This window comes from Lotus japonicus, chromosome 5, assembly GCF_012489685.1.
Source record: "Lotus japonicus ecotype B-129 chromosome 5, LjGifu_v1.2".
NCBI lineage: Eukaryota > Viridiplantae > Streptophyta > Magnoliopsida > Fabales > Fabaceae > Lotus > Lotus japonicus.
This window is the reverse complement of record NC_080045.1, coordinates 56121101-56136609: the sequence shown is the minus strand read 5'-3', so window position 1 is coordinate 56136609 and position 15509 is coordinate 56121101. Positions and strand designations below refer to the sequence as shown.

Genomic DNA, 15509 nt, shown 5'->3' with positions numbered 1-15509 from the left:
TTTATTTTTTAATGCCACGTGGGTTCATTAATCCTAGTCACCAAGCCACACATGCACTCGCCGGAGCTCCGCCCTCCGGCGAGGGCCTGCTCCAACCACTTTTCAAACAAGAGGACTTCAGACAAATTTTTTTCCGGGGAGGGACCTACCTCAGACGGCGAGACAAAGACAGGGACTAATATAACAGTTAACCCTAAAATATGAAAACCACCAAACAACTTTAGCTTTATTTTTAAAGCTCTTATTTTTAACTTTAACTTATAAGTAACTTTTAAGTTCTAAAAAAGCTGGATCAAACGCTACCTTTGAATGAAAATTTTTGTCTTCGTTGATGTGTGTTTTAGTCTTTAGTCCTTAATTTTTTTTTTAAAAGAATTATTATTATAATTAAGTTTTTATCACTTCTATTTTATATTTGTGCATTATTTGTGTGAAAAGTTGATTGATGATGTTTTCACTTCTTTTTTCCGGCTTCGGAAAAACTACAAGAAAACTAGAGAACAAAAAATAAATTTCTCAGGAGAAGATCATCAATCTCCAGCCGAGGCCGCTCTAATACAAACACACTCAGTTACAAGCTTTCAGCACCTAAACGAGCCAATCGATCTACAACACCATTGTAATCCATGTTAACATGATTCAGCACCACGTTCCAGTCCTTTTGCATCCAAGTTCTGGTCTTCTCTAGGACATGCATGAATCTAATAGAGTTAGAGTTATGATACATTAACACCTCTTACCTCTTTTCCACATTTATTTTCTATCTATTTTTCTCTTCTGTATCAATCAAATAATTTATTACATCTTTACTTTTTCTCTCTTTTCTTTATATATGTCTCATCCTCCACTCTTTCCACCTCTACATTAAGGTGTGAACCAAACATTATTTAATCTGATAACATGTACTTTAATTTGGTTCCATTAGCTACAGTAAAATGTTGTTTACCGGGTAAAATAGAGTTTGATAAAAACTAAGAGGAACAAGTAGTCACCTAGTCAATAGCACAATTTTTTTAAGATAGGCTAGTAAGTAGCACATATGTCAATCATCCAAATAATCACAATATTCAAAGCATTAAAAGTTAGTTAGATTTCTTATGCGACATGGTTGGACAACGACGTGCTGGATGATTGGTGTGTGTTTGGATCAGCGTCAACGGAATTGGATCTGACCAAAATTGGATTTGATAAGAATTGAATTTTGGTAACATGAGTTTATGTGACGCGATACATTTACTCATAATTGATTTTTCGTAACTGAATTACAGTACAAATACACAAAACTGGATCAGTCAAATGGAAAAGTTACTCCAAGTCAATTATGTCAGATCTGGATCAAACTCGTAGAATTGATTCTCAAAATTGGCTCTCAAACATCTTCAAAACGATGGAGATCCATGTTTAAGACTCTGATCCATATTTGAAACTCAAATCCACGTTTGAGAATTGGAACCGAATTGACCCTTACTAAATGATTATAGACGTGTTCATAGTCACAGACCCTCAATATGGAGTAAAAAAAACTCATCAATTTATATGAAGACATGGAATATCTAAAAAAAAATTGTTTAAATGACTCATGAGAAAATTTTAATTAAATAACTCATTATCTAATCACATTGAAAATAAGTCAGTTGAAAACTTAAAATTTATCTTTTCCGATGTATCAAAAAGAAAACTTAAAATTTATATATTTTATTTAATAATTTATTTATAAAAAACATAGGCTTAAATAAACTTTTAGTCCTTGTAAAATACATCATTCATATTTTTCATCCGTAAATTTTTATTTATTTATTTATTTAACATCATCCCAAAATTATATGTTTTGTTTTTAGTTCTTGCGTTTATATTTTTCATCCATTCTAAGTTGGAATAAACACAATTAATGTAAGAGTATAAATGAATAAACACAATAACCATCTAACACAATAATTATTTAACTCATGCCATGTGTAATTCCGTTTAGATTGGAACGGAAAATAAAAACGATGTATTTTGCAATGACTCAAAAACATATTGGTTTACTAAGTTGTGGTTTGGTAACCTACATGAGTTACTTAAGTAACCCTAAAAAAAATATTTTAAGACATGGAATATTTGTTGAGATTGTTGCATCCGATGACACGTGTCCTATTCTGTATAGTTGCATTCTGTCTAGGTGGTACTGGTACAACATTCGATTCGATTCTGTTTGGTTTCAGAGTTATGCTCTAACCAAAGCGAAAAACCAGAACAAGTTCAGTTCAGAAAACCCTAGATTCTTGTTGGAAGAACAAAACAACACAACACGATGGGGTTTAGATTGAACCATCTGAATCCTATTTACAGAACATGTATCACAAGATCATCAACCTCTTCGAAATTCCTTCCCCCTGTTCTGGAATCAGTGAATTTCTTTCCACTGGAACCCTGTTTCGTTTCCCCTGAAAATCCCGCTTTCAAAATCCCCAAACGATGGCATTTTGGTCATTCTCATTCCCACGACGATCACCACCACCACCCTTACAATGTCAAGGAGGAAGGAGAGAAGATTTTCCGGCTTGGTCTCGCCGCTGACGTTAGTTTAGCCGTTGGTAAAGCCTTCACGGGCTATGTTACCGGAAGCACCGCCATCATCGCCGACGCCGCGCATTCCGTATCTGATGTGGTATGTAACACTAGCTACACTTGGAACTTGTCTTTGCTCGTTGAAACAAGCAATGTTTCACCATTTTTTGTTGATGTTGTTGCAGGTGCTTAGTGGCATAGCTTTGTGGTCTTTTAAAGCTGCTCAGGCGCCTAGAGATAAAGAACACCCATATGGTCACTTCATTTGTATCTACACACTACTTTGTTTATCTCTTGTGTTGCAAGTTATTGTTTACTAGCTTCTGCTTGCTAACTTATCATTCATTTCTAAGTGTGGGGTGGGATTAATTTGAATATTTTTGGGTTTCTTATCAGTTAATTTGCATATAATGGTTTTGCCCTGTTATTTTGTTGTGGTTGTTCTTCGGGTGAGCATTCGTCTGTTATGTACTTAGTTTTTAAGGAGTGAAGGTCTACTTCCATGTCTTTTATGATTTTATCTGTCATTGTATCTCAGGACATGGTAAATTTGAGACTCTAGGAGCTCTTGGAATCTCTTGTATGCTTTTAGCTACTGGGGGTGGCATTGCATGGCATGCTGTAGATATTTTGATGGTATGGAAATGTATTCAAGCTTCAATTCTCTTTGTTGCTTCACGTATTCCAATCAATCAATATAGTTTAAAGATTCAATGGAGCATTTTTCTAGACTATGCATGAAAATAGATCCTATGTCATCATCTTAATGCTTAGAAGTCATTGCTGTATATGTGCAGGGATTCTTCTCATCAGGTCCTGAAATGGTTAACCAGGCATTGGCACATGCTCATGGTGGACATCACCATGGAATTGACATGGATTATCCTATCCTTGCTCTGAGTATGACTATTGTGTCAATAGGTGTTAAAGAAGGGTACTGCTATTACTTAATAATGACATGCATTAGGGTGAAGGTGTCCTAGCATTCTTGATGCCTACTCCAGCCACCTATGTCCAATGTCACTGTTTTATTTTAAGTATGCTGAATATGACTAATCCATCATTGGGTGCTATATAATACCTTCTAACTTGAGTATAAGATATGAATCAGTAAAGGTTGATGCAATGTGAACTCAGTAAGGAAGATATGAAAGGATAATCACCAATGAGTAAACCTTTAGAGAATAAAGTTTACTTTCATAAATCCCTGAAAAAATAACTAAGCTATTGTAGTATTGTTCTATTTATGTTAGCCACTTAGCCCATGCTCTTTACTTTCCTAAGCCATGACTCACCATGGCATTAAATCCTTGACCTTTCCTCATTTCAATGAGGTCTAAATTCAGCAGTGTTTTGGTTGGGCTTCTGAACACCAAGCCTTGTAATTTGATCTCATTCACTTCGATCTGGTCTTTTATTGATGCCTCTAATCTCTATGCTTTGATTAATATGTCTACTACTAGGATTTGTTTACTAGCACATGCTTTCTAAATCTGTAGGCTTTTCTGGATAACAAAAAGAGGTGGTGAAAAGCAAGGTAGTGGATTAATGAAAGCAAATGCATGGCATCATCGTGCAGATGCAATTTCATCAGTAGTTGCTCTCATTGGAGTTGGTAAGGAACTTAGTTCTTTGATAGGTCACTAGGTCAGTTTTGGTATAATATGCTACAATACCGGCTTCTCTTACAAGTTACCTCACTAATCATGTTTACTTGCTTACGAGGCATTAACTGGTGTGTTGTTGGGTTATGATCAATGATCAATGTGAATCACATATGCTCTGAATATTAATTGCTCCAAATTTTTTCTACATCTAATATAGCGTGTTCACTGTAAATAAATCCATCATTGATATTTAATTAACTCGTTTTGATTGTTTTCCCGTACAAACTACAGGCTACAGTACATAATCATAGTATCTTCATTTTCATTATTTACAACTATCTATTAATGCATCATATTTTTATATCTGAGACCTTGTAGTAATTTTTTGAATATCCATCATCGATTAGTCTAAAGCTCGATTTTATAACTTTTATGTCATTCTTATCATTTGGTAGATCAAAGTCCATGGCCTATTTCAGGTTCACTCAGAGCTCTGGCAACCACCGTAGGAGGTCTGATGTACATGCAATCATTTCATGAAATTTGACTCTCTTTCCATTTATTTCAAAATGTCTATGATCTCTTCCCAAAGAAAACATGAATCTTTCGATTCATTTGGCTCTCACGCTCAATTACTTATAGGAAAATTCCCTATCTTTTTTATGTAATCAGCCTATCCTATCCTCTATTCTCTATTTCAAAAAAAAATTGAACTTTTTAAATGGTGTTTGACTGAAATGCATGGACAGACTTCATTTTTAGTTTTTTTTTAATAAAACTCATTTAGTACCTAAATATATCCACCATCAATTATCCTTTTAAGGATTGATTTTATAAATTTTATCTATATCAAATTGTGTTTGCCTGAAATGCATGGTAGGACTAAATATCTGGGATTTGAGAGGTTAAATTGCTAAAGTTAATTCCTTGGGTGCTAAATTATAATGGGTGTTTCTTTCAGGACTATAAAATTGGTTTTACTCCCTTCCCCTTTCTGGCCCTTCATAATAATGCAGTCTAGGCCTGTTAAAAAATAAGAGTATCCTTTGTATCACATGCTTTGTTTCTGGATGCTCGATCCATTTATGTTTCGCGCCTTGCTTCCATTCACTTACTGTAAATTTTCATCTCCATGTTAGGAGGGTCTATCCTTGGAGTGAAGTTTCTAGATCCCCTTGCTGGACTTCTTGTCTCGGGCATGATTTTAAAAGCTGGGGCTGAATCTGGTTACCAAAGGTCCATTTTTTTATTTTTCTTCTCAACTTATCATTTCTTGCAAGTTTAATGTTTTATTTGTTACTGAAACCTTTTTCTTTACACTGGGTCAAGCACATTTTGGAAACTAAGTTAAACATATGGGATTTGGTGTGACCCTGTTAGATTTCTAAATTAGAGTCGGTGGGCCTGTTGTGTTTGGGCTTGAGTTTGGTTTTATCTGTTTGCTTTTGTTATTTGCTTTGGTATTAAGTTAGCTTGTATTATTTGAATTGGGCCTACGGTTCTATCCATAAGTATCTATTGATAGAAAGAGAAAATTCTGATTATTCTTTTTTGTGTGAATTCAATCTGAGTAAAATGCATGGATTAAATGTCTTTGTTATGACAGCTCTCACAACAAACTAGTAATCTACTAACAAGCTAATAACAGAAACAATTAGTATAAACACAAGTATGCTACTACATAAGAGCGAAAGGCCTAGTACATATCTCTATCATGCTGTTTTGACTATTTCCCAACTTGGCTCTAATTATCTTGTTGCTTTTGATCAATTATCAGTATCTTGGAACTGGTGGATGCTGCAATCCCAGCACAGGAGTTGGTTCCTATTAAACAAACAATAATGCAAGTTGACGGCGTTAGGGTATTCTTTTCCAACATCTTTTTAAAATATTATTTTAACAAGATTTTATTTAATGCTCTTTTAAATATAAATATGTGAACTTGGGTGACATTGTAGTCTTTTACTCTTTTCAATTCATATTTCTTTTGGATTTCTTTATACAGGGATGCCATCGCTTAAGAGGAAGGAGAGCTGGTTCATCTTTGTATCTTGATGTACATATTGAGGTTGGTTATCCAGATTTTCATATTCATCATGTGACATGCATTATGTGCCATGAACTCATGATTGGACTACTTTATGTGTCAGACTCTAGGATTTACTTGTTAATTTTACCTTGCAGGTTGATCCTTTTTCTAGTGTTAGTGCTGCGCATGGCATTGGTGAAAATGTCCGTCATCAAATTCACAAGTCCCATCCAACTGTGACCGAAATTTTCATACACATAGGTTTGCTTGATAATTCTATAAATTTCTTACATTGGCCACGGCAGAATATTAGTTATTTGGTATCACATTTTTTTTCAAAAAGAAAAACTGAGTTAGGAGGACTAATAATCTAATATACAGATAGATTACTTTTGTATCTACATGAGTACCGTAGTACTGTTCCACTGTGTTAGGAGGCCTGTAATTAAAGGAGCATATACTAGGAGTGCTAAATGGGTTGGTACAGGTGTAGAAGAAACACCCAACAAGTCCAGTGGCAGTTAGCTGTCAGTTAGCTACGCTGGAGTTTTAGGAAGTTACTCGGTTATGTCAGTAGTTAGGAGAGCCAGAGAACCTCTCAAATTGTTCTCGATTGTATCCAGGGTATTATCTTCTTGTTCTTCACAGAATCAAGGAGAGGTACACCAGAAATTGTTGAATAAAACTACTGTTTCTTCTCCATTTTCATGTGCCAATCTAACACACTGCCAAACTTTGCACGAGTTGTATTTGTTTGGGTTTAAAATTCTACAACCACTTTTCAGTGCTTGCAGCCTAGATTTATTGTATTGACCTCAAATACAAGTTATGTAAAATACATTTAAAAGCTTATATAGAACGGACGTTTCTGTTAATTTATATATGCACAAGTCTAGTATATATTTGATTTTTGAAATTCATTCTGTCCATACCAGTCAACTTCTTCTTTAAGTGCTAGCATATGTAGAGAACATGCTTAAGCTTGATGAGTGCCAAAAGGCAGATTCAAATGTGTTTCCATTTAGGTCAATGACTCTGTCTCACTTATTTCATAGACTAGTGTGGTCAGTGGGGATATGTATGCCTAATTGTATATTCATACTGCCTTTACTTTCAAATTGCATCGTCTTGACAGCTAAAAAAACCCTTATTCATATTCAGATGAGGTTTTCTGTCATCTAAATCACTATTTGTAGTGGATGTCATGAGTGCTGATATCTCACTAGGTTCTATCCTTTAACTCCAATTTTTTCTCGACTATCTTGTAGATCCTTCAATGTCACATGTTTCTACCAGCACAAAAGATGAGCTAGATAGTTGTAGCGGAGACATGAACCTGAACAGAATTGTTCCTGTTGGGGGTCATAACATTGAGGGAATTGTTTCTGATATCATTTCATCAAACTTTCCACAGGTAAGAGATCTTTGATAGTCAAAATAAGCTTCAGTTCTGTATTTGTGTTCTGTATTTGTTAGGCATGGTAGATGTTGGCACATGACATGGAATAGGTTGTTTGATGTATTCTCCTATTGGTATGAGGGCTACATCCAGTTTTTTCCATTTTAATTAGATGAATAGAACTCCATATTTTCATCATCTATGGAAGCAGAGTTAATTTTCAAAGTTGGGTTAGAATTCCTCGTGTTTTCAATCTAAATTTACTATACTGGTTTTCAGATGTCAGTTGAGCATATAACACCACACATGTTTCAAAGCAAGATTGTTCTTCAAATTGAGGTTTCCATGCCCCCTGATATCCCAATCAGGTAACTTCCATCGACTAAAGTGACTTTGATTGTGAAATGAGTCTGTCATGACAATATATGGTTCATTGCAACAGGCATGCAATGGAATTGGCGGAGAAAGCTGAAAAAGAGGTTATGAAGGCTGTCTCCAGTGTAGTTCATGTTGGGATCCAACTACGTTTAGGGCAACCATTTCCAGGGATCAATCACTCTTAGAACCATGTCTCCAATGTAGTTCATGTTGGGATTCAGCTACGTTTGGGGAAACCATTTCCAGGGATCAATCATTCTTTGAACCATACTAGAAATACTATAACTTGTTTTTCTGGATATATTTTGATTTGCTGTGGGAAAGCAGATTCTTGGACCACTGCCCATTCTTTTTTGTAAACAACTTAGTTTAACAGATCAAATATTGTGAACTTATTGGCAGCAATTTCATTGAGCCCGTAAATTTACTGAATACGGGCTCAGTAACGAACTTGCTGGAGTTACAGCTTTACAGTAGATGTCAATGACAGATTTGGATGAAATTCTCTCACGTTTCCAAATGTTTTAAGTTTATGTGTCTTTCAGTATACGTGTCACATTGGAAGATATTGACATCTTGAGAAATATTGACATCTTCAGATTTATTCATTTGGATTTTCGAGTTGAAATTCTATGCAATCTCTGCTGTAGATAAAAGTTTTGATTTATTAAGCTAATTATGATTCAGATTAAGAGCTGTAGATAAACTACAGATACAGAATTACAGATCCAAATTTCATGAAATAAATTATGTTGAAATTTATAAAGAAAACAAGGAATACTTTTGACTTAATTCTTAAAGAAAACCTACTTTTGATCCATTAATAATCGAAAGTCGAAAAATTCAAAGATAGCAATTGGGTAAATTTGAATCTAGTTGTAGATCAAAACTCCACAAATCAAATAAAAAAGAAATTAGTTTGAACCCAATGTGATTATTTGAAATAATGTCTTCAATGTCAAATTTATCTAAGATAATTTTAAGACTACATAATTTTGCCAATGTGGTAAAAAAAACCTCAAACTGATAGAAAAACCAAAATCTTATGGAACAAAAAATATATCAGTAAAAGGCAGAAAAAAGATATCTAAAAGCAAATGGTTTTCTCTTAATTCCAATGAGGAATTAGGGATTATGGAAAAAGAGCCATTGATCAGATAATTGTAGTCTGTATAATTAGTCGACATTTATAAAATTCCGAAAATACATTTCATCACTTCAATGGCATCATCAAACCACACTCGATATACATGAAAAAACAAAGGTTTGAGAAAAAATTAAGTTAAAATGAAAAGCGGTAGATAGAGGAAGCTCAGAAGGATCCATTGGAAATTTCTTAATCATGAGCGAATAAACGCTCTTACCTCATAAAATAGGTAGTTGTTACCATCATAGCTTCCAAAAAAACCAAAATAAATCCAACAAGATGAAAAACAAAAAATTGAACAGGAGGAAGAAAAAGACGGAGAAAAAAGAAAACGAGAGATCAGAAAAAATTGAAATTCAGCGGAAGAGCGATGATGAGGTAATGTTCGGCGATGAGGTGCACAGAAACTGCAGGTTTCTGCTGTATATATAGAATTACAGATAGAAGCGGCGTAATTAGGGTTAGGGTTTGCTGAACAGCTCAGAGATGGAAAAAAAAGCCCTTTGGGCCTCGTATACACATGGGTTGTTCTTCAACTTCAGTCTTCAGATATAGGCTTCATTTGAGTAAGTTGAGCCCATCTGACATAATCCTGCATTTGCATACCATTTTCATATTACACACTTTACAATTTTAGCACAATTATTAAGAAAAAAATGTTAATGTTTTTATTTTTACTAAAATTATTATGTAACTTTATAATATATAATTTATTTCATTATTCCGACACAGAAAAAAAAATATTTCTATTATCAAGTTTAATTACGCGATTTTTATGTCATTGTTGATTTTAAAATTGAGAGTATAATTATTAAAAAAATAAAAGGTTGTATTGATAATTTAAAAGTAACAAATAAATACGAGCAAAACCGTCGTATTACTTTTTAGATGGAGTAGGAGGGCTACAACCCTACAATAGATAGTATCAACGCTATCTAGCAAGAAGGGAACCAAGCGAAAACTAGGTAAAAAAATAAAAAATCACATCATTTACGTCCATTCTCATCACATACTTGGTTAGAGCATCCACAACAATGTTAGCCTCTTGAAAAACATGACCTTGATCAACATGAGTGAAATGACGCAATAAGGTCCAAATTTGGCGGATACTATGACTATGTATGAAGAATAATGTAATTCATCCCATATATATTAATATAGTTTATTGGATTTTACTTTGTCTTTATCCTTTGTCTCAACAGAGTCTTTGGCATGTTTTGGTCCTCTTTCCCATTACTTAGAAAAGGTGAGCCACCGGTTTAGGTACAAGATACTATCATTAGCGTCTGAATAATTAGACATCCAACCCGTAATCGCAACGATCCAATTGCTTCAATTAGGGGGTGTTAAAGCGAGTCCATTCTGTGGCCTTGGCACGCCAACTCGCAATGGCAGGGCGGGGTGGGCGGGGGAAGCGAGCAAGGTAACCACGGCTCGCCCGCCCACCTAGCTTTTAGTGTGCAATTTCAAACAACATGTTTGCAAACTTCCAAAAAAAACTCATTCAAAGGAAACATCATTATTCTTCTACATCTTTTAGTCTAAACTGAATCCCCATCAGGAAGGTTATAGGGAACGTGATTCGCAATTTGCAACCTCTGGTGTGTTAATGCTTCTAACTCAGATCTTTGCTGCAGTAGCTGTTTTTGTGGTTCATACAATTCCCCTGCTCTTGAAGCTGAACCCCCAACACCCAAAAAGTCATGAACCATTGTCATGTCACCAGCCACCGGGGTGAACATCCTCATATCATTGTTAGAATCAAACATTTGTGACATTTCTTGTTGTCCTTTCTGAATAAATTGGTTGGTGAATGTTCCACCACCACTAGCCTCAGCTATGTGGGACTTATCAAGCTGGGGGTGCAACTGTTCATATGAAGAACTATGACCAACCATGCTACTAACAAAGCTTTCTGCATCATTGGAGAGTTCAAGCTATTGCTTGAAGTGGCTCCCATTTGTGCTGCTTTCTGTAACAAAGCTGTTGCAGACATGTGAGCTGAGCCAGAAATTTTGCTGTCTTGGAAGTAATTGAAATTGTTGGAGCTGAGTTGAAGGCCAGAAGAAGAGGGAGATGCTATCCCTTTAGGACCACCAAAAAGTGGGCCTGAAGTGGGGGGAAACATGCTCATGGACTTGAATGGCATTGGGACAAGTTCATTGGAGAGGGTTTTGTGTTGGTTCCTAGGTTCATGGTTGTTGAATTCAGAGACAGTGTTGGAACTAGTGCTTAGGGGCATTGTAGCTATGAGATCCGGCACTTCATTTTGAGAGTTTGGTTCCATGCCACTCGTTAATCCCTGGTTCACTCTGTTGTTTTCTTCAGTTAATGCATCACAGAAAGCTCTGTGGGTGATGAAACTATCTCTCCTGCATGGTTCAGAGTAAATTGTGCTGAGTGTTTGACATGTAAGGAGACACTTTAATGCTCAACCTAATCATATTAAATTTAGCGGTAATGATACTCAGACATACAAATAGTGCAGACACTTAACATATATCTCATTTTTTTCTCTACCTTTTTCTTATGTCACATATCACATTAATTACTTATCTCTTTTCTTTCTTTCTCACTCTGAGTGTCTATTACATTTTCAATATGTGAATGTGTACATACATTTTTTTTAAATTTAACAATTGCACTCTCAATTATACCTCTACCTAAATTTAACAAAAAAAAAAAATTGAGTCATCTTAACTCTATGTTGCCATATGTATTAGTAGAATTGTGAATGTAACAGGTATATGTTGATAGTGTTGCTCAAAATTCAACCTTACGATAGCTAAAGAAGTGTGATTTATAAGATAGAATGGACCACAGCACGTGAACAATAATAGGAAGTAAATGTTAACTGTCTATACATATATTTATGAGCACAACTTACTAAGCGTGATTTAATGTACATAACCAAAAAGTGATTAATTGCATGATATGATTGTAATTTTTTACAGCTGAAGCCAAAATTAACTATAAAGAGAAACTTCTATTAATAGCTTCTTAATTATAATGGGAGTATTAGAGTTAATTCTTTGAAAAAGAGAAACTGATCCAGACATTCTATAAACTTGTTCTAGTTTCTTTGCAGTAAGCCATTGTTGTTATTATATGCAGGAAATGAATTAGGATACGCTCTAACAGTGAACCTATGTGATTGCCTTTTCGACCAGAAATCATGTAAACTTGTAATCAAGTGTGTCTTTGTATTTTCATTGAACTAAAAATACATTAAAATTTAGCTTCCTTTGATGTAATGAAGATTCTTTGTCCTTGTTTGTTGATAATGTTCTTTATCCTACCAATCAAATTATGTCATTTAAGCATGAATATGACAATTATAACCTTGCATATGTGACTTTTAAATAACATCCCACAATTTAATTGGTGAAACAAAGAATGATACACCAAATGAGGACAAAAGATTTTGGTCCCTCCATAAATACTTTGTAATAGTGAATTATGTTTGCATTTGTATCAATGCCAAAACATCACTAACATTGCTTTAAGTTGGTCTTAAATCTTTAATCTATACCTGGAAAAAATGGTGCCACAATCACATTTGTATTCCTTGGTGCCACATGTTTTCTGGTGGGCCTTCCAATCAGATTGGACAGCATATCTTTTGGAGCACTTGTCACATTTCCATTTCTTCTCACCATGTTTTCTGCTGTAGTGTTTTTTAATGCCAGTGAGGTCTCCTAATGCACGAGCAGGGTTGTGGTGAACACATGATGGCTCAGGGCACACATACACTCGTTTCTTCACCACCTCACTGCTTGTTCTCTGCTTCAGTTTCCATGGAAGATTGTGACCTCTGCGGTGCAACTGAAGGTTTTGGTCCCTCTGAAACCCTTTGCTGCAGATCTCACAGACGAATCTATTTGTTGCCATTAATGTGGTTGGTGATAAAGCAATAACTTCAGCATTTGGATCTGTCACATAGAATTCATCCATCAACAGGACTTCGCTAAAATAATAGTGGTGTATTAATACTGCAGTAGCTATCTATAGAATATTAACTCGTGCCTGTTTGGATTAGTGTTTGTTACAATTAATTTTGGTGAAATTGATTATAATAAAAACGAGTTGAACTAAAATGATTTATATTTGGATATGTTCCGGCCTCCGGAACAAGATACATTTATGAAAAACTGATTTTTATTGAATAATCTTCTGAAATTCAACTGTCAAATAGCACAATTGATATGTCTGGCTTTTGAAAAGAAAAAAAGACTACTGATTAACCATTAATGAAAAGTAAGAGGATGCTTATTATGCTTCAAATGACATTTACTGTTATTTTATGTTACTTTGTTTTTAGCTTGAATAGGTCACAGCAGTTACCAAACCTACAAAACTATAGTTCAATGCTTAAGCTTGCAAAAGGCTAGCTAGAGTTTGACCATTAGTTTGAGCAAGTGGACACCATCATTATTTCAAAGCAATATTGAACTTTGGCAAAAGCAATTGGAAACTTTAGTTTCTAGTTTCTTTAATCACACCAAGTGTGAACATAGAATATGATCATATATATATTCTCAGTAAGTTTTTCTATCTTGAAATACTAGTTCAAACATAATCAAAATTCAAATTGTTTGGACCACCTTATTTTTTCCATTATCAATTCTGGCACTCAGAAGTTACTCACAAAAGTTTCTTCACAGAATTTATTTTGACTTTAGAATCTATTTATTATACAAAGATTTCCAAAAAAAATGAAGCTCAGGGTTGAATATTTGCCTGGGGTTCCTGGTAGGCTTCTTTTTTTCTTGGTTGCTTCTTGTTGTTGTTGACTATTGGAGCTATTGCTGTTGCAAGCATCAGAAGGTTCTGAAATTGAGCCATGGGGGTGATCTTGATGTTGTAGTTGCTGCTCCTTTAATTGAAGAACTTCTTCTCCAGTGTTTGCTGAGGAGAAACTTCTTTCATCACCTGAAACATTTGACATTGGATCAAAAGTGACTGAAAAGTTTATAGGAGCTTTTGCTGTCTTCTGTGGTTTTTGTTTTCTGCTTGTTGGTGCTGGAGCTCCCTAAAATCAAGGACTTGGTTTTCAAGTGAATTTTAAGCGAAAAAACTGCACTCCCTACAGAGGAAGACAAAAACTGAGGGAGTTTCCTTGGTTTCTGTTGAGGAATTAGAAAGCTGTTTCTACATGACACTAACATAGGAAGCTGGTCTTGTCTGGCCTTATATAAATAATATATATAATGAACATATGAAGACAACTACTAGGAAAATGTCCCCAACTTCTTGTTTTTATGGATCCTAACTCCGAAGCAATAAATAATTGTTAATATTTCCCACACTTGAAATACTGCTTAATTCCACACTTGAAATCAACTTCATTTATGACAGTAAGCGTTTCTCATTAAAATAGACTGAAAGTATGTTATAGATAAGCATAAGCTCATTTATAAGCTAGTCCGAGCAACTTATGTAAATAAGCTCAAAACTGCTTACAAGTGGTCAAACTATTCATAAGTTGTTCCTTACTTGCATAAGCACTTATACTATAAGATAAGCTCAAATAAGTTCTTTCAAACATAATCTTAATGTAAGTCAATTATTAGTTAATCTCTATCATTTGATTAATAGACTAAAGTGTTTCTTAAGCAGAAAAATGACATTAACTAATAATTAACACATCTGTAACCATGTAGAAAGTAGGTGCATGATTTCAAGAGTAGAAATATCACAATTATTCTGACATACACCTGCATTTTGTTTGACACATTTTTATGCTAAATGTGATTGTCTGATTGTTCATGCTTTGAAGTTTTGCCCAAATATTTAGTGTTGTTTTGCATTCAAACAAGTTATGATACTGAATGAACTAAAAGTGTTTAGTTACTTTTTGAAGAAAAGTTTCATGTTCTGACATAATGGGCTTTACCTACTTAATTTAATTATTTTCTTGGACTGTTATTTAAAAGTGTACTTTGAATATATATTTGAAAATTAAGTAAAATGTTAATGAAAGAAAGGAAGGTTCTTCAGTCTAATTTACCAGATAGAGGTTAGACATGCATTAATTTCCTGCATATCCAAAATAGGCATGCTTAACCACTCTTTTTTCCAGTTTCACAAGGAGCATAAATAAAGGGCCAATTTTAGCTTTATTAACTAAACATGACATCAATAAAGGGTCAGTACAGAACGTACCATTCTGTTTGAGCTTCCTCAGTTCTGAAATATATCAGAAACCTACATGTCAGTGTTACTTGAATTTAATCCATGTAAAAGTGAGGAGAAAAATTGTTGGTGATTTTAGAATCATCAATGTATTTTAGTAGTAATGTGATCTACGTACTATAGGCTGATGCAATTACGCGTTAGGCTCGGAATCGAGTCAGGTTAGTGCGGAGTGCACGCTCGGTGAGCCAACGCATAATTGAC

The 15509-nt window shown here is 34.7% G+C and overlaps 1 protein-coding gene, 2 non-coding genes and 1 pseudogene across 4 annotated transcripts; 1 reads left to right on the top strand and 3 right to left on the bottom strand.

The window, feature by feature from the left end:
• Window positions 1–2175: 2175 nt before the first annotated feature.
• Window positions 2176–8473, top strand: LOC130717926 (metal tolerance protein 2). 2 transcript variants are annotated; one of them, XM_057568334.1, is made up of 13 exons: window positions 2176–2650; window positions 2736–2805; window positions 3089–3186; window positions 3348–3484; window positions 4050–4165; window positions 4613–4669; window positions 5297–5393; window positions 5935–6019; window positions 6163–6225; window positions 6342–6447; window positions 7455–7600; window positions 7865–7953; window positions 8028–8473. In XM_057568334.1, the coding sequence occupies exons 1-13, from the start codon at window positions 2294–2296 to the stop codon at window positions 8146–8148; spliced, it is 1542 nt and encodes a 513-aa protein (XP_057424317.1). In that variant the 5' UTR covers window positions 2176–2293; the 3' UTR covers window positions 8149–8473. The 2 variants fall into 2 exon arrangements, with proteins under 2 accessions (XP_057424317.1, XP_057424318.1); XM_057568335.1 differs by lacking the exon at window positions 4613–4669 and having other exon boundaries at window positions 2177–2650.
• Window positions 8474–9110: 637 nt separating this feature from the next.
• On the bottom strand, window positions 9111–9187 carry LOC130721676 (small nucleolar RNA Z155). The gene has a single exon (XR_009013596.1). It is a non-coding gene; the product is annotated as a small nucleolar RNA Z155 (small nucleolar RNA).
• Window positions 9188–9268: 81 nt separating this feature from the next.
• On the bottom strand, window positions 9269–9365 carry LOC130721669 (small nucleolar RNA R41). Its single transcript, XR_009013588.1, has one exon. It is a non-coding gene; the product is annotated as a small nucleolar RNA R41 (small nucleolar RNA).
• Window positions 9366–10322: 957 nt separating this feature from the next.
• LOC130718958 (zinc finger protein GAI-ASSOCIATED FACTOR 1-like) lies at window positions 10323–14259 on the bottom strand (annotated as a pseudogene).
• Window positions 14260–15509: the final 1250 nt, after the last annotated feature.